At 33.7% G+C, this 19,051-nt stretch overlaps 2 protein-coding genes across 2 annotated transcripts; both read right to left on the minus strand.

The window, feature by feature from the left end:
• Window positions 1–1,997: 1,997 nt before the first annotated feature.
• On the minus strand, window positions 1,998–14,325 carry LOC131851859 (probable peroxisomal acyl-coenzyme A oxidase 1). The gene is made up of 13 exons (XM_059202422.1): window positions 14,120–14,325; window positions 13,443–13,605; window positions 11,784–11,952; window positions 11,095–11,218; window positions 10,137–10,381; window positions 9,249–9,409; window positions 7,269–7,431; window positions 6,124–6,314; window positions 5,290–5,433; window positions 4,678–4,783; window positions 3,492–3,644; window positions 2,960–3,076; window positions 1,998–2,311 (listed from the first exon to the last, which is right to left on the minus strand). The coding sequence occupies exons 1-13, from the start codon at window positions 14,235–14,237 to the stop codon at window positions 2,168–2,170; spliced, it is 1,998 nt and encodes a 665-aa protein (XP_059058405.1). The 5' UTR covers window positions 14,238–14,325; the 3' UTR covers window positions 1,998–2,167.
• Window positions 14,326–15,427: 1,102 nt separating this feature from the next.
• LOC131851860 (large ribosomal subunit protein eL19) lies at window positions 15,428–18,567 on the minus strand. The gene is made up of 5 exons (XM_059202423.1): window positions 18,498–18,567; window positions 18,199–18,305; window positions 17,813–17,976; window positions 16,164–16,354; window positions 15,428–15,613 (listed from the first exon to the last, which is right to left on the minus strand). The coding sequence occupies exons 1-5, from the start codon at window positions 18,500–18,502 to the stop codon at window positions 15,478–15,480; spliced, it is 603 nt and encodes a 200-aa protein (XP_059058406.1). The 5' UTR covers window positions 18,503–18,567; the 3' UTR covers window positions 15,428–15,477.
• Between the last annotated feature and the right edge of the window lie 484 nt (window positions 18,568–19,051).

Here is a 19,051-nt window from a genome sequence, read left to right on the forward strand (position 1 = left end):
GCTCAGCTCACCCATCCAGCATCAATATTTATCTATGTCGTCACGTGGTATGCTGTCCAAACTTTGTACATCCATAACAAGAATCTTTATACTTGAATCAAACTACAGTTTTTATAAAAATCGTTGGCAACATCCCTGTTATCTCAAGGTCCAGATATGAATGTCAGAGTGTGAAAATTGATTAAGTCATTACAAATAATATAATGACATTACACGTATCTTATGAAGACGAAAACGAGATGATAATTAAGTAGATATTTTATAATTACCAAGACATGAACTTTGTTTATTTGTTACCTATTTCTGATTTAACAGCCCAGACAGCCAGCATCTTTATGTAGTATAAAACAAAGTCGTCGCCGCTGTCTATTCGCTTATATCTTTTAAATTACGCAGCAATTTTAATGCAGTTTTCAGCTGAAAACTGCATTCAAGCTGAAGATTTATATGTATAATATAATATAAACCTTTCGCTTGAATCAGTAGTAGAAGGTATATAGTATATTGTAGTATAGAACAAGTCCTTGTATACATAGTATAGAACAAGCATTCAACGATTTGTAATGCATCCATGCAAAGCCGGGACGGATCGCTAGTTAAGTTGTCTAAACGAAGTTTATAAATAGGAAATATTTTATACTTTGTTTGTATAAGAAAATCTAAAAAAACATTTCATTCAACATTGTCAGGAAATAATAAAGACGTATATTATTTTAACAAATTACGACTCTACATAATTTGTAGTATTTATAGACAAAATAATTATAGACATTATATGGCAAGTACATGAAATTATATATATAAAATATATATTCTATAGTATAAAATTCACCTTTGCAGTAAATTAAACTTAATTAGTAAATAACATAAACAGTACAAAATAATAAATTACTTATACAAGCATGATAACCTGCGAGGAACTTTCATAGATACGTATGAGTACATCATGTTCATTTCATTAGGTATGTAGGTCCGGTAGAAATTACCACAAACTGGTATAAATGGCAACAAAATTTACCAGATTGTAGAGTCTAAATATTCGTTTGCTGTACCTCAGTGAAATTACAGTATAATAGGCATGATATCTTAGTGATCTAGAATGGCAACGCATTAGTGCTATCACTGGTGTCACATGATGACGTGATGTCCATGACGCTATTCAGGTGGTTACTGCCTAAGACGGGCGGTTACTGCATAAGCATGTTTGTTAGCCATTTCAATTACAAAAAATAAAATATTCTGCCAATGTCTTTCATCTTACCTTTTTGCACTATCAGCCATTTCCCTAATAAATTTGTAAACGCTTCATTTCGGAACAGATACCTATTAGACAACTTTTTGGTTTGTTTGTATTTGTCATATAAAAAAATAATGACGGACACCAGTTTTATTTATTTTATATCATCGCAAGTTCGTAACTACTAAAACGTAATGGTTATTTGCTTAGTGGTATAGCCAAAGGAAAAGGCAGATTTGGCCTCATTTTCTCGTAAGTCTACAAAAAAAATACTCTTCGTTGCATTTGTTTCAAATTAACATTTATTTAATAAAGCACCGCCAATATTACAGTTGTAGTATAGGTATATATCTACAATAAAAATTAAAAAAATATATACATTTGTAAAAAAAATATCACAACTCATTTATAACAACAATAATTCTTACAATTATGATTAGATATAATAAGTACAAGATTTAAATCTAATTTAATTAATCCCAGTCCTTATATATTATTAATCGTTATGTGTTTCAAATATGATAAAATATTCGATACATATGTCAGTCAATACACAGCCCTATTCATACATAAAATAATGAGATAAAACTATGCTTAAAAACTCAGATTTATATTAAGAGATTGGAATTGAATTTGATAAATTAATATAACTCTTGATGTGAGACTCTGTTTAATTATTATGGTTAAAATTAAGTTGTAATATGTGATTTAGTATTATGACCCCCATTTTATACATATCTAAATAATATACTATTGAAGTATATATTTTTATTGCTATTATCCTAAATGTGAAAGTCATTACTCGACTTACAATTAGACAGGTAATTATCATTTGAAGCCGTCTTGGTGACCGGAAGAATTAACATGCCCACATTTCAATCGTTTTACTTTAAAATTAGCACAATGAGATCGTAATCAACAAATACAATATCATAGTTTTCCCTGCATGAACGGCTTGAGGTATTTGTGGAAGGAGCTGTTGACTGGCTCCGCGTTCAAAGGACTCTTCAGGGCTTCCTCCATCAGGCGCTCGTACACGCGGCCGTCGTACGCGCCCAGCGTTGAATTCAACATCTAAAATAGATGTCAATATTTGTAACTCATGTGTTAGGAAATTACGTCATTGACAACAAAATAACTACAGCGGTAATTATTTCATCTCCATAATAATATTATAAACTCGAAAGTTTGTGAGTATGGACGTTTGTTACTCTTTCACGCAAAAACTACTGAACGCATTTTGATGATATTTTACAGTAATATAGCTTATGCATCAGAATAACACATAGGCTATAAACATCATAAAATTTGACACAAGCTCCCGGCTCTATTTAGTTAAATCCGACAGGTATTCATTATAGTGATAACTAAAAATGTTTCCAGAACGAACAAACTAAAAATATTTTATTTATTGAAATTTATATATTGTAACGAGAGTGAAACCGCGGGCAGAGCGGCAGAGAGCGGGCTGAATTTTTATGTGTTTAATAGTATTAAACAAATAAAAATTAACTGACAATTTAATCATGTTATTTCCTACCAAAAGATTTTAAAGATTATTTTGAATAACAGTGTGGTAATAGAACATAAAATTTAAATTTAAAGTAATGTATGTTGCAATTTTTTTTACATGTTCCTACTTACTGGAATTGCAGGCAAGACCTCGAGCGAGTTATATTTTTAAACATTACTACAAACAGAACAACAAATAAAGTAGCTTACGTTGTCAGGTATGTCGAAAGCATCCACTAGACCAACTGCATTCGGCCGAATTTTCCTCAACAATTCTTCGTACCAATACTGGAGTTTGTCCACGTCTTCTTTACCAATTGATGTATACTGTAAAGTATTAAATATAATTACAAGGAGCGGAAAATTGATAAACATTTCTTAAAGAAAAAATATTACATTATCATTTTTTAATATTTAAAGTAATCAACAGATGGTTTAATTTCAGAGCCCAGAGAGCAATTTTGTACGTCCGAAAACTAAAGTAGTATTTTAATAATAATAATAATAATAACCCTGGACAATTCACACAGTGACATCTAGTCCCAAGGCAGAGTTTGTGTTATGAGTATTAGATAACTGATATAAGTAATGATATACATTTTTTTTATAAATACGTAGTGTGTGTGTATCGCCTTTACACAAACGACAGCATCTCAGTGTATTGTTTGGTCAAGGCTGATTTTCAGGTATTGCCCAGGGACATACACGATACAGATAATTTTATTAAAATTAAGAATCTTACCAATAATAAATCACTCAATTTTTCCAAAGCCCAATAAACAGCATACAATTCCACCAACTGCTGGAGAACAGGTCGCAGCCGCTCTGATACTGATGGCATCATTTTTGATACCTCTTCGTGGAAGGTCGAAATTATGATTACTCGGCAATGTGCCTAAAATTATAGTAGGTACTATACGCATATTTTTTCGTAACTATTTTATTACGGAAGTGGAAGGACATGCCAGCCGATATGGTCTACCTGACGGTAAGGGGCAAGCTTCACCCATATGCATAAACAACATCATGGACATCACGTCATCATATAACCGTGGTATAATTCCGATGAACTTAAGTCTCATATCCTAATACCCTGTAATTGGGGTAAAGGGATTGTAAGTAACAGGAACTAATTACTCCATCGCCAGCAATGTTGACTACCATGCAGAGACCTCTGGAAACCATCATGATAAAGTCCTGGTGAATTTGTCACGATGGGCCTACTGACCTGACCTCTTGGTCATCCTATCATCCTCCACTGATGCCCCGCCAGTGTAAACTGTTAGCGCAGGCGGGTGCATCATTCAATATTCATCAATAAAATAAAAATACAGATTTATATTAAGAGATTAGAATTGTTCAGTTATAATGTATATATCTAATATAAAATTACTTGAATTTGATAAATTAATATAACTCTTGATGTGAGACTCTGTTTAATTATTATGGTTAAAATTAAGTTGTAATATGTGATTTAGTATTATGACCCCCATTTTATACATATATAAATAATATACTATTGAAGTATATATTTTTATTACTATTATCCCAAATGTGAAAGTCATTACTCGACTTACATATAGACAGGTAATTATCATTTGAAGCCGTCTTAGTGACCGGAAGAATTAACATGCCCACATTTCAATCGTTTTACTTTAAAATTAGCACAATGAGATCGTAATCAACAAATACAATATCATAATTTCCCCTGCATGAACGGCTTGAGGTATTTGTGGAAGGAGCTGTTGACTGGCTCCGCGTTCAAAGGACTCTTCAGGGCTTCCTCCATCAGGCGCTATACTCTATAATTTTAGGGTGCCTATAGCTGTCTATGTCCGTTCTGAGAATTTTTCCTTATGTAAAGTGATCCATGCAGTACGATTACAATAAGTTGCTATGATATAGTTTTATTATTAATAGCAGTATACCTCAGCTGCGGCGACCAACTGCACAGAAGAAACGTTCCAAGAATCTTCAAAGCTCATGCCGGATACTACTCGCTTTTTCATGTTTTCAACACATGTTTTTATTTTGCTGTAATAAAAGTGAATACATTGTTTTTATGAGACTGGAATTTCGTTCTATTTAAATACGGAACATACATTACAGCCTGTAAAAACACCAGTTACTTCCAACGACAAATAAGTAAAAAATGTTACTTTTGCGTGGATATACATTTACTTTCTTATTTAGTACAAAAAAAAGTTACGAAGTTACATTGGTATCAATCTACTAACAGCTCATAAACAGGTTACAAGTAACTCGACAAGTAACAGTGCCACAATTATCACAGAATACTAGTAGCAATATTCTGCTCATTTTGCGAATTAGCGCTAACTTCAACTGTATAATGTAGTAAGCAACTAACCTTTTGTCCCTTTCCAGTTACCGTTTCACGATTAAACAACTGAACGGATTTTAATTAATTTTGGCGTATAGATAAACTATATCATGAGGACGCACTATGGCCAATCATTTACATGAAAAAAGCAGCCAAATTTGCGGGTAAAAGGTGGTATAAAATAAACATTTGAACTGACCTGGCAGCCACTACTTGTAGTCCACGAATTATTCCATCAACACTATTCTCCCATTTGCCAGCAAAGGCTCCTGCAGTTTTCAAATAAGACACCGTTGGAGTTAAGGGCTTTGTGTCAATTTGCTGCCAAGTCTTGACTAAAAATCTAGAAAATATTTTATCAAATAAAACACCTAGATTTTCCGGTAAGGTATACTTTTTATAGCATAATTGCAAATACCCTTGAGACACAGTCAATGGTAAATGCAACAGCAGATTAATTGCAGGCACGACTAAGTAGCCGGCCTTTTAAGGACAATAAACAATTTTGTTAAAGGTTTCAATATCGTAATTTTTGTGTATACTGTATTGGGGATGCCATCAGGGCCTGGTGCTGAATTGGGAGCTTTCTTTTTAATTTGAATGTTGATTTCTACTATTAAACAGACGGTTGCTGAGTTTTTGAATTTTTTGATCCTTTATATGGCATCTCGCGCTTCGACGCTTCGTATATGCTCTTTGTTGTATATCCATATATAGTAAATCTGTTTGTTAGTCAGGAGAAGTTTTCCATTTTTTTTTCCATGAAAATATTATTTGAGTACTGAAAGATGAGTAGGCATGATATCCAAGTCCTCTGGAATGGTAACATCTGGGAACCATGGTCACATGACCATGTGATGACCGTAGTGTTGTTCTTATATTTAAGCGAGGATTGTCACATACAATTAACGGACCGACAACCTCTATCTACTTTCTCGGTAATTCAACGATTTAGCATGGCATGTACTTAGATATAGTACAAATATCCCTAAATTTAAAATAATTTAAAAAAGTAACAGTTTATCCACCTCACCTAGCAGTTTGTAATAATAATACAGTATTTTCTCCCTCATAAGTACACCCGGCAGTGACCATGCCATACAAGGTGGGCAGATTTGAAGATCTCATGTATCCATGGCCACCACAAGCCCTACGGCAGTTCTCTACCAGTGCCGTAATGTCAGACGTACACATCGCTTTCAGGCAGCACGCCAGTGCATGCATCTGGAAATAATTGTGTATATTAAAAAAATATATACTAACTAAATATAGTAATGAAATAATGTTTTTATCATTTGATCTTTGACATGAGCAATATATTCATCTGTTTTTCCATTTTTTTTTTCAGAATAAATTATTATATATTATTTTTATGACAATAGACATAATGATAATGACTAATCTCAAAAAGAACATAACTAAAAGTTAAAAAAAAATGACCTCACGTCGGATCTGATAATTCCAAAAACAAACTTATTATTGTTTAAAATAACAGGTGTCTATAGGTACTAAATATGTTAAGGCAAATTTAGAAGTAGATGAAAAAAATCGTATGTGTGGGTACCTCTTTCTCACCAATTTCAGCTGTTAAACAGCTTGCTTTGTAAGCTGGTTTCCGGTTGTAGGATTAGTACTATAGTACTATGTTAATAACTATAGTACTATATCTCGATTGATTTTAATGTTATTATTAGCAGAAAAAATTGACATTATTGTAAACAAATATAGATTATTATTATTATTAGAAAACAATCAAATTACAAAATACAAACGTATGATGCCTTTGCCCTCCGGAATGGCGACAGATACCATAAGATTTAGATTATGACGACGTAATATCCGTCCATGGTGCTAACAATGTATATATGCCACGATTGCTAATTGTTACCTTGCCATCAGATGATCTGTCATTTTGTTTACCATTCCTTGTAAAAAGAATACTAAAAACATTCAGCTCAAAACTTAGCCCCTTCTATGGCACAGTCGTGCATAATTAATTTAGAATGTAGGCTGACTATATACAGCTAGGTCATTTCTCAGATTGTCCGAATACGACAATATTTCCTAAAGATATTGATACATTTGGTTGCTACTCCACGCTTTCTTCGGCATTTAGAAAACCTGACGACTAACCGACTGTATACCAGCGGTTTTATCGCATTTGTATTCACTAGTTACCTCTGGTAACCTGTCCAGGTTACCACCTTGGAGTTGTTCTTGAAAATCGTGAAATGTATCCCACAGCTTGCTACCAGTTATTCTGTAAGCGTGGCATGCTGCTATACCAATAAATAACTTATGCCGCTGCATTATATAGTCCAATATTTGTACCTCGGGTTCACTGTCAACAATTATTTTATTAGCTTCACTTACAATGGAAAAAAGTGTTACCTATGTGGTACCCACATAAGAATCGACATTACAGAAAAACTTAAATTAAATAAAAAGTCTTTAATGCTAATTAATATTTGACTAGTGGTCGATACTAATGGTCGATTTTCTAACATAACGTTTTCCTTTCGTTGAATGCTCTATTATCACCTATTATAAAAACCAGTTGAATTATATATATTTCTTTAGCGTTTTCCTTTCGTTGATGGCTCTATTATCACCTATTATAAAAACCAGTTGAATTATACCTTACATTTCTTTAGCGTTTTCCTTTCGTTGATGGCTCTATTATCACCTATTATAAAAACCAGTTGAATTATACCTTACATTTCTTTAGCGTTTTCCTTTCGTTGATGGCTCTATTATCACCTATTATAAAAACCAGTTGAATTATACCTTACAGTTCTTTAGCGTTTTCCTTTCGTTGATGGCTCTATTATCACCTATTATAAAAACCAGTTGAATTATACCTTACATTTCTTTAACGTTTTCTTTTCGTTGAAGGCTCTATTATCACCTATTATAAAAACCAGTTGAATTATACCTTACATTTCTTTAGCGTTTTCCTTTCGTTGATGGCTCTATTATCACCTATTATAAAAACCAGTTCAATTGTACCTTACATTTCTTTAGCGTTTTCCTTTCGTTGATGGCTCATTATCACGTATTAATATTATAAAACCAGTTGAATTATACCTTACATTTCTTTAGCGTTTTCCCTTTCGTTGATGGCTCTATTATCACCTATTATAAAAACCAGTTGAATTATACCTTACATTTCTTTAACGTTTTCTTTTCGTTGAAGGCTCTATTATCACCTATTATAAAAACCAGTTGAATTATACCTTACATTTCTCTAGCGTTTTCCTTTCGTTGATGGCTCTATTATCACCTATTATAAAAACCAGTTGAATTATACCTTACATTTCTTTAGCGTTTTCTTTTCGTTGATGGCTCTATTATCACCTATTATAAAAACCAGTTGAATTATACCTTACATTTCTTTAGCGTTTTCCTTTCGTTGATGGCTCTATTATCACCTATTATAAAAACCAGTTGAATTGTACCTTACATTTCTTTAGCGTTTTCCTTTCGTTGAAACATGTAACATTTAATTAATTACATCGCAACATTGTCATTCATAACAATGGCGCCCTCTGAACACCTTTGTTTAACACAAAAACCATTGTCTACAACTTGTCATCGTATTTATACAAGGTGTTATTAAAAATTTTATGACCTCGGTGGTCTAGCAGTTTAGCACACCGCCTTACCTCCTATAGTCGTGGGTTTGATTCCTCAGACGGTGCAAACATTTGGATTCATGAGTATGATTGTTTGTATTGATCTGGCTCTTTTTTATGAATTCATTAAAAAATATTAATATATTTGTTATCTAGTATCTGTAACACAAGCTCTGCTTAGCTTGGGACGAGATGGCGCCGTGTAAATTGAGATATTATTATTACTATTATTCATTCATAATATAAAAGCCGCGCTCTGGTCGGTAGAGCTCTTGCCATTTTCCACGATTTTCCATCAATCTCTTTAGTTGCAGATACTACAGGAGTCCAACTTTTTTCTTGATCTGCTTGATATAGCTGTATCTTGATCTTCTCCTTTCCAATTTTTTTTTCTATTTTTCCCTCGACTGGAATATTCCTATATTCGTATCGTATTTGTATGAAGTGCCTCTACATTTTTCGCCACCTATTCTCAATAATATTTATGATTTTATCTACATTACAATCTAATATATATACATACCCCTCTTTTAACTGTGACTGTCTACGGACAGCAGAATAACGGATGGCAATAGTGATCGCTCTGGCCAAATAATTCACCATGTCAAAAACAATCACCACCCTCACAAACACCATGGCCCCGTAATTTAACTTGCTGTTCTTCGATTTCACATATGTACCATCCTACGAATAAATTAACTATATAATTAATGAAGGTTACAAAGTTAAAAGCAATTATTCTCTTTTTATGTTAATTTTTACGTATTTTTATATTCTGTACTAATGGATGGACATTTTTAAAACGCATGCGCTGAAAGACTATAAAAAGTTATATTAGGTATATGGTGGTTTACATTTTTGAACATTTAGTGGGGATCTCTATTTTTATATAACAATAAATACGGTATATGTTACTCAGGGATAATCTAGCAATGCAGTGGTGAAACAATTTTTGCGGTCCAGTAATTTTAATGATTGTTATAAACATCGTTGGTATAGCGGTTTAGCTTACTGCCTTACTTCCGATGATATGCGATGATCCGCGGGTTCAATTCCTCGCAGGGCACAAACATTTGTATACATGAGTATGATTGTTGTATCGGTCTGGGTGTTTTCTATATATAATATGTATGTATTTACAAAAAATATATCTGTATCAGTATAACACAAGTTTTAGCTAGCTAACTTGAGTCTGTGACGCTGTGTGAATTGTCCTGAGATTATTATTATTATTATATATTTACAAAAGAAAACACGTATTTGAATCAGTTTTCTAGTACCCATAACATATTCTGCTTAGCTTGGTACTAAATAGCGATGTGGGGATTGTCCAGGATTATAATTATTATTATTTAAAAATACAAAATTTTCCTTTTGCAATATTAATATTGATTAAACAGACACAAATTACCTCTAAGACCTGTGCGTGTTTCATTAGCATCTGGTTCCTGGGTATCCTAACATTATCCAACCCCAAGAATCCATTATTGACAGCGTTAAGTCCCTGTTTAGCCCCGATCTCGCCGACCTTGATGCCAGGTAAAGGCTCATGAGTTTCCTCGTCCCTCAACTGGACTATGAACGAGTGGATACCATGGCATTCACCTTTCGTATATAATTGCGCTATGACAATGCAATAATTCGCTGTCTGCCCCACTGTAAAAAACAAATACGGACTTCTTAGAATTAGCCGTGTCCATCGCGTGGCAGAGAGAGAAACTCCGAGCAATTCCCGGGACCTGGTTGTTGGTTTAAGGGCCCTACCGACTTACGTCAACACTCACCTTCACCGTTCGTATTTCTCTCTCTGCACAGCGAAAGCTGATAGGAAATTTCTAGTGCAGCTTTAGATATACGTTGTAGTACATATAGTATTATAAAGAAATATAGTGAATTTTAATGTTCGAGGGTAATCTTCAGTACATCAGATCCGATTTTGAAAATTCATTCATTGTTATACAGGCCCTTTAATTCTATGGGCTATATAACATCATACTATAACCAATAGGAGCGGAGCTGATATGAAAAATGTTGCAATAACGGGGAAAATATGACGCAAAAGAAGTTGCGCGGATCAGTCAGTACCTACCATATATAGAACTGGCTGTTGACATTTAAACTTATCCGATTTATAGGTTTATTTTATTTTATCAAAATGTATTTCTGGTCATTACATTCAAACTTACCTTTTAGTACCTAATACCATACGTAAAATCATATTTCCTATCATAGGAACGCGAAAATTTGTAATGATTGATGAATAGATGATTGTTTGTATAAAAAATAGTACTTATACATGTAGATTATATTTAGATTTAGATTATATTTTGCATTAACTATAGTATATATTTTACATATAAATGACTTACATCCACCAGCCCACCACTTGTAAGAGCTAAGGGTGGGAGTATTCAGAACGAACTCTTTAGTTGCCGGATCGTATGTAGCTGTCGTTTCTAAGCCTCGAATAAATGTGCCATGCCCTAACTCCGTCTACAAAGAAATATATTATTATTACAATCTCTGATAAAGGTCCATACGCCAAAGCTCCACGTCAGGGGGTAGGGGATTGTTAGTAATGTGGACTAATAATCCTAGTGCTAGCAATGCATTGTGCATATCAGGTTGACCTCCACGTCTTTCCCCCTAGATACCATCGTGATAAATTCATGGTGAATTTACCACACTTGGCCAACTGACCTGACCTCATGCTCTTCTTATCATCCTCCACTGGTGCCCCGCCAGCGTGATACGTTAGCGCAGGCGGGTGCATCATTCCATTGTCATCGATAATAAAAAAAAAAGCTCAACGTCTTAATTCTGCTGTGCCGACCAATTCGAACGGGGATCCAAAATTACGATGCCTGAGCAGAGGTTCGAGCCACTAGCGGTGCTTAAAGTCGTATCCGTCAGACGGGAGTTGGCTTTCAACCGCTCCATAAATCCTTCCGCGGGTTTGAATTGCTATTTGTAGTCGCCCCTCCTATCCTCCAGTGAAGCTGTAAAGGCCTACTACGGCCAAAAGCATTAGAGTAGTCCGAAAAAAAATCTACAATACCTGCGCATAACTACCAAGAATGTTGAAGTCCCAAGCTCGTGGTAACCACTGCGCTTGCTGTTCCTCGTTGCCTTGGTTCAGTATTGCGGGCATGAACATAATGTAGTGCAAAGCTAATGCAGACCCGTCACGAACTACTGCTGAGCCCAGTAAACCTGATAATGCATCCCTGAAATGCAGGTAAAAGTGATTTTTAACTATCAAGAACTTTAGATAACTATGCTGATTATTTATAATTATTTTTTCATATAAATACCAACAATTGCACAATTTTCTATATAAAATCACTGTATTCTGCAAACAAATAGTGAATAGATGTTTGTTACTCTCACGTATACTCTACTGAACAGATTTTGATAAAACTTTACAGGAATGTAGCTTATACATGAGAATAACACATAGGCAACAAATTACCCGAGGGAGAAACAGCGGCCACAGATAGTATGGTATATATTTATTGGAGAACGTAGTCTGCAATTATGACAAAATCAATAGTGGACCACTCGTTAGAACATGTTTACAAGAAGTTTTTTTTTAAATCAGGTATCGTGTTAAAATGGGACGTTTTAAGAATCGATTAAAAATAAATTCCTACATAGAATAATTAGTTATTCTATGCTTACACTAATCTCGTCGTGAAAGCTGATTTATAATATGTATAGCTTATTACCGTTATCACAATCTAGACAAGTCTAGACGTTCTATACTCATAAATAAAAAACATGCATGAGTAAGTTAATGAAAACAGCTGATCACGACGTATTTGGTGTTTCATTTTCTCTGCCTACCAAATGGAAGGCAGCATGTATATGTAGAGTAAGTAATATAATTAAATAGGTGAAATATGCCATTCAATATGACTATGAATTATTGCATCTTACAAATACAATATTATGATATCTGTGCAAATACCTACTTTTTGGTAAGTACTCAATAATAAAGTAATAACTCATTTTATGCTAATCAATATTGACCTGAATTCGTTTAATTGCACCTTTTACGCGCGACTTCATAATTCGTGGGTCAGATAACAATGTGTAGGTATAAGTTCATGTATCAGCGACGGTTGCCACTTGTTAACAGATGGGCCAGCATTATCATTGTTTACCATTCCAATTACATAAAGAAAATCTATTATTATATCATTAGTAGTGCTCTACTACTGACAAACGTACAAGGCAATAGTTGTTCATGCACGGGATTTTTCTTTAATGTAACAAAGACACCTATATCTTATTAAAATCATAAACACAAAAGTTAGTGGGTATGAATGGTTGTTTGTTAATCTTTCACGCAAAAACTACTGAACGGATTTTGATGAAATTTTACAGTAACACAGCTTATATATCAGAATACCAAATACTTAGGCTATAAATTTCACGCGGGCACAGCTAGTAAGTACAATATGTAAGTATACGTATGTCTTTGAAAAAAAATTAAATCAGTTGAGCTTTTTGCCAGTTCTTCTCAATTATTTGTATAATGAACTGGACGATAGGAAATAAAACTTGACATTTATAATCGGCTAAAATGTGCTGTATGAAGAAATAATTCTCAAATCGGTGCATTGGTACAGGAGTTTACGTCTGCTACCTCATAAGGATATCCGCTATCTCTCTCTTTATAATATTGGTACAATAAATAAATAAATGTATTTACCTGTAATCTGTAATACTAGTAAGTCCTTCCCTCTGCATTTTTCGTACTAAGCTAAATATGGCCACTGATTTTTTTATTCCGTCCTCATAGTGTTCCTTGTGACTGAAATAATCTTCGGGCACTTCATTGCGGAATTCTTCTGAACCGCTCAACATTGCAGTATCTGGGAATTTATACCAGATGACTTTGTTTATAATAAACAATAACCCATAACAATTTATAGAGCGCTATCTATTCCCAAGCTAAGTATAACTCGCGTTATGGATACCTTCTATACTATACAATTGATAGAACTACTAAAATACATTTACATTCTTTTAAATACATACCTGTACCAATACAACCAATCATATTCAAGAATACAAATATTTGTGCGGTGCTAGGAATCAAACCCCCGACTCGTCGTAACCAGCAAGGCCGTCGAGTCGATTTATCGTACGAAAAGACGAACATGATTAATATTAAATTATTTGGTCACAGAATATAATTATAAAATATGCTACTGGTCACGCAAATGTTAAATATTATTTACTGCTATCATATTCTTATTAGAAACTCCAATCCAAGGTTTAATCCAATTTGTTGTTTATTATTTGTTTGATTGATTTTGATACATTGTAATGATATCTACTTTACATCGATGACAACATTTTAAGCAACACATTGAGTTCAGTCACCTCTCTGTTTCCGGTTGAAGTTTTTCTGCGGTCCTCCATAAAAAAATGTTGTCATTTCATCTATATCAAATGTACATTGGAGCCTTTCTTTCAGTAAATCTTTGTTTACTTCACTCATGATGCTGTTGAAGTAACGACCGTAGATAGACAAGATGCGCACACGACCGACCTTCGGAGAATACGGTTTGATACTGACATATGGGTGTCCCGAGTTTATGAGCAAATGCAAGTAATGTACATAACTAGCGGTTAAAATTTATATCGTTTAATTCATTCAATCATAATATCAATCACGCAACACGCAAGCCATATTACACACGTGATCAATTTTAGTATAGTTCAAAATCTTCGTGTAGACTTTGAACGCAGTGATAAGTTAGGAGTATTGTTTTGCGTAAGTATCCCAGGTCGATTATCGCTTGGACAACAAGACAACTTTTTTGAATTTCGTCGTATGTAGATGTTTTCGATTTTCCACATCTTCCGCATCCATAATAGAAAGTATTATAATTGAAACGTTGAAAATAACTTGACATATGGAGTTTCAATAGTTTAAATTAATACGTAATTAGACACTGATACTTATTCGGTCATGGAACCAAAATTATGATTTTAACTAATAAACCAATTGGTTCGGACAAATTCCATGAAATTTTTAATTAATTAATGTTTCTGGTGAGTATAATTGCTAACAGTTTTTATTCAGGGTCTCATTGACAGCAGAAACGCAAATTTTACCTTCGTCATCGACATTCATCAGTCATATCATAATTTTACTAGACAGGCGGTTTCTCTTGTATTATTAAACTTTAAAAAAACATCATCATGACTGTTATCTCAGCCGGACACCGGATTTTTTTAATGTATGATGATTAAAAGATGCTGTCGCCTACGTTACGGTATACGCTGGCAGGACATCAGTGAAGGATGATACGATGAAATTAGAGATATTATCACAGTAATGTTGTACCCAATACTAAACATTTCCACATTTCACTCGGTATACTTGTATCCAAAATGCGATCATACCGTCATGTCTAAGTTTTTTTTTCTTGTATGATTTCGGATTTGGATGTTATTCAAGGTCAAGCCATGTCACTGTCTCTCTTGCTTTGTTTTAGAATTTGTGATTCATTCCTTAATTACCTATATGACATCCTTGTAACGGCGAGGAGTGGTGTAATTTGTTTTCTTTGTCACCAAATTTCCACATCGTTTTGATGAGATTGTTACCACTAAATTATCAATTTTAAAGGATTTTTGCGTCGAGTATGATGTTATTTTGGGTACTTTAAAATGAAAAATGCGTTACGATCCCAGATCTTTATTGGATCATGTATTTAAGAACAATAAAGCTATCACTTCTTGGCGGTGACTGCGGCCTCGTCTTCCCTCGCAAAGGTCTGTAGAAGCTCTTCTTTCTTGGCGGCAATACGTTCTTCACGTCGCTTGCGCGCCTCCTTCACCTTGTTACGACGGGCCTCAGCCTGGTCACTGCAATAAAACAGGCAGTTTAATTTTATATAACAACTAATAAATATTCTGCCTCAATTTCGTATAGCTACAAATATTGCATAAACTTTTTTTAAATAATATGGCATTCCCAGCTGCTTTCTTTCTATTTATTTTTTTATTGGTTAAGTAGATTTTGAATATTAAAATTTTGATACAGAAATCAGATGTGATAAATTATTGCAATACTAATTGAAGATGAAATTCTTTCCATTAAAAAATAAACATAATGCTAGTAATTTTTTTAGAACTATTCTAATGCTTTTAGCCAAAGCTAACTTTTACAGCTACACCGAACGATAGGCGGGCGTCAGATGGCACTCCCAAACAAGCTAAAAAGACTTATCGAAGGACTGAAGGCCAACTCCAGTCTTACAGATAGGACATTAATCTGAATGCAAAGAATTGTGACCAGAATTACTAGGCTAGGCTTCAAGTTTACATTAATATAAACATTTTAATTCAATTTTTTAGCTGCCAAGCCAAATTTCTACAAAAGCCGTTTTAATATAGACTAATATTAAGATCATACCTAAGCATCTTAGTCCTAGCCTTCTCAGCCTTCTTCCTGTGAATGTACTCCATGAGTACACGCTTGTTCTTGAACACATTACCCTTCGCCTTCATGTACAGCGCATGGTACAGATGTCTGTCAATCTTTTTTGCAGTTCTGTACTTGAGTAGCAGTTTTCGAAGAACTCTTTGTCTTTGTACCCAAAGTTCCTGTGAATAAAATGTGTAAATACAGTTAAACCTCACTTAACACTGCTTCTTTTAGCACTCCTTTATTTCAACCTGGGGATTCAAAACATAATGGAAAAACATTGAGGAAATAGTTCATCTTTCTAATAATGAGCTCAAGGAATTAACTGAACGTAAAAAACAAAAATATTAATAGTAGTGATTCTGAAGAAAGACAGCCTTGTTTAACAATTTCATTTAGAGCTAGTACTTATTGGAACATATCCCATAAGTGAGGTCTTACTGTATAGTTTTTCTACATACAACTAAAAGTACACCTGTAGACAAGCGCCAATCATTGGGCCATGTATAAATATAACAGTACCACATTATGTGATGCTCCTGATATACCTCATGCAATGTCATACTAGTGGACTGTTCTAGCATGTCTCCACAACATGTAATTTCACTGAAGATATAGCAGCCTTCAATCAAAACACACCTTACAAAACAAGCAACTTAGCTGCTGAAATATGTGCTATAAAGGTCACAGAGGACTCTACAAAGTTTGTTGTTTATTTTGTTTATATATAACTTAGATTTAACAACAGTGTAAAGTAAGTACCATGTAGTACACTATTAAATAAACTTACTAATGTAGTTCAATTATTACACCTGTATATTAACTACCTCCATACTACACAGGAAACGAAAAAATTAAGTAGTGACAACTCATTATATCATATATGATGCTACAATACTACTCAAAGTATTACACTCTGCATCCTTTATTTGTTGCTCTCTTTAGAATATATGCACTTTGACTACATTCCCCAATGTTAACATCAGCAGAATTAAGCATAGCAAAATGGCTACTAAATATGCTAGGAATCAATCACTTAGCAAGATTGCTACATATAAAATTAAAGCTTTAAACTATACAAATGAGTACACTATTGTATATTGTATCTGATAATATTTTAATACCATCAATATAAAAATAACAAAATTTTAAAATATTGAATGTATAAAAAGTTTCAAAAAATTTCAAACTTTATTTACATACAGTAAAATTTTATTTTATTTATATTATAGTGAGGATTTCCAGCTTATATGCCCACAAAAGTATAAACTGAAAACCAGCACTGGGCACACTGCAGTCCAGCTATAGCCGTGTTTGTGCCTATTGCCAATAATTATAAATATTTTGTTTTTTTTTTTCGGACTACACCTATGCTGTTGGCCGCAGCTGGTCTTTACAGCTTTACCGGACATTAGTGGGCAAGTGCAGATGGCACTCCAAAGCCGCAGGACTTATGGAGTGGCTGAAGGCCAACTCCTGCCTGCCATATTTTGTATAATTCTATAACTGTATCATTGTACTATTGTAGGCAATAAATAAATTTGTTATTAGTGGACATACAATGAAACGTGGATGAATATATTTCCAAGTTTTTCAGAGAATAAACATTGCAATGTTGACAAGCATTTAAAACTTACCTTCTGTGGCATACGCGCATTGGCAGTACCTCTTCTCTTACCGAAGCCGCAATGACGTCCTTTCCTACGTGCTTCTGTGTTCTTGCGTACTCGGGCGCGTGAATGTACCGCTACTGGTTTTTTGATTACGAGACCATCCTTGATCATCTTACGGATGTTTTGCCCTGAAAATAAAAAAAAATAAAAAATTTACATATACCTACTTATTTATAACTTTCATTTTAGTGATATAAATATTTATTATTTACTGAATTCATGACAGTTGTTGAAATTTTAACTGAACTACATGATTCTAATCTCATAAACAATATGATATTAATGGGGATACAAGCCGACAAGCAGTCCCATGCAGCCGTAGTCGATTCAAATAAATAGACGGTACTCACTCGAGTTGGTATTAGCGATTTCGCTGATTTCATTTGGATCCAACCACACCTTCTTTTTGCCGCATCGCATAACAGAGGCTGCAAGCCTCTTCTGTAGCTTTAAGGAACTGTAAATAAAAGAATAAACGTCGTGACCACATGGTGCCGTAATGGTTATCACTTAGATACCCCAGTTTTCTGGAAAAGTCGCAATCTTCTAAGAAAACATAACAATTCTTCAAATAAACATTGAATTTACAAAATTTACACATTGAGTTTAAAAATTAGATGATTATTTCGTATTTTTATAAAAAACTAACCTCATCGTGACACGGTGAGACCCAACGCAAACAAGAAAGAAAAATTAATATGGCGGAACTAGAGTTGGACTATACATCGATGTTATTAATCGATTTCAATTTAACCTAGACTGTGAAAATTAAACAGAAATTAAACATTTTTCTTATTTTAATTTCTTTTATATTTGGTTTAGATAATAAGTAATTTTACACTAACCCAAAATGTGTAAAAAAAGAGCCCTTAAGGCTCATGTAATATATGTATATTATGTACTATATGATAAATAGTCTAATAGTGAAAGAGCAAAGTATTTTTTTCATTAATTAATATAATATGATCAATTATATTCCATGTCTAAGTCATTCTCACTTATCCGTAAACATTAAACATATATATATACCCTATACTTTCATAACGTTTATCGAAATAATATATCAATCGATTTTTGTCTTTAATCGTAGGGCGATAGCAATGTCAATCCAATTAGAGAAAATAAAGATTGTTAAGGTTTTTTTAATAAATAATTGACAGCTTTGTAATGAATTGCATATATCAAATAATAAACAGAATGCTA

Source organism: Achroia grisella, unplaced genomic scaffold, assembly GCF_030625045.1.
Source record: "Achroia grisella isolate CSIRO2021 unplaced genomic scaffold, CSIRO_AGI_Agris_v1 utg808, whole genome shotgun sequence".
NCBI lineage: Eukaryota > Metazoa > Arthropoda > Insecta > Lepidoptera > Pyralidae > Achroia > Achroia grisella.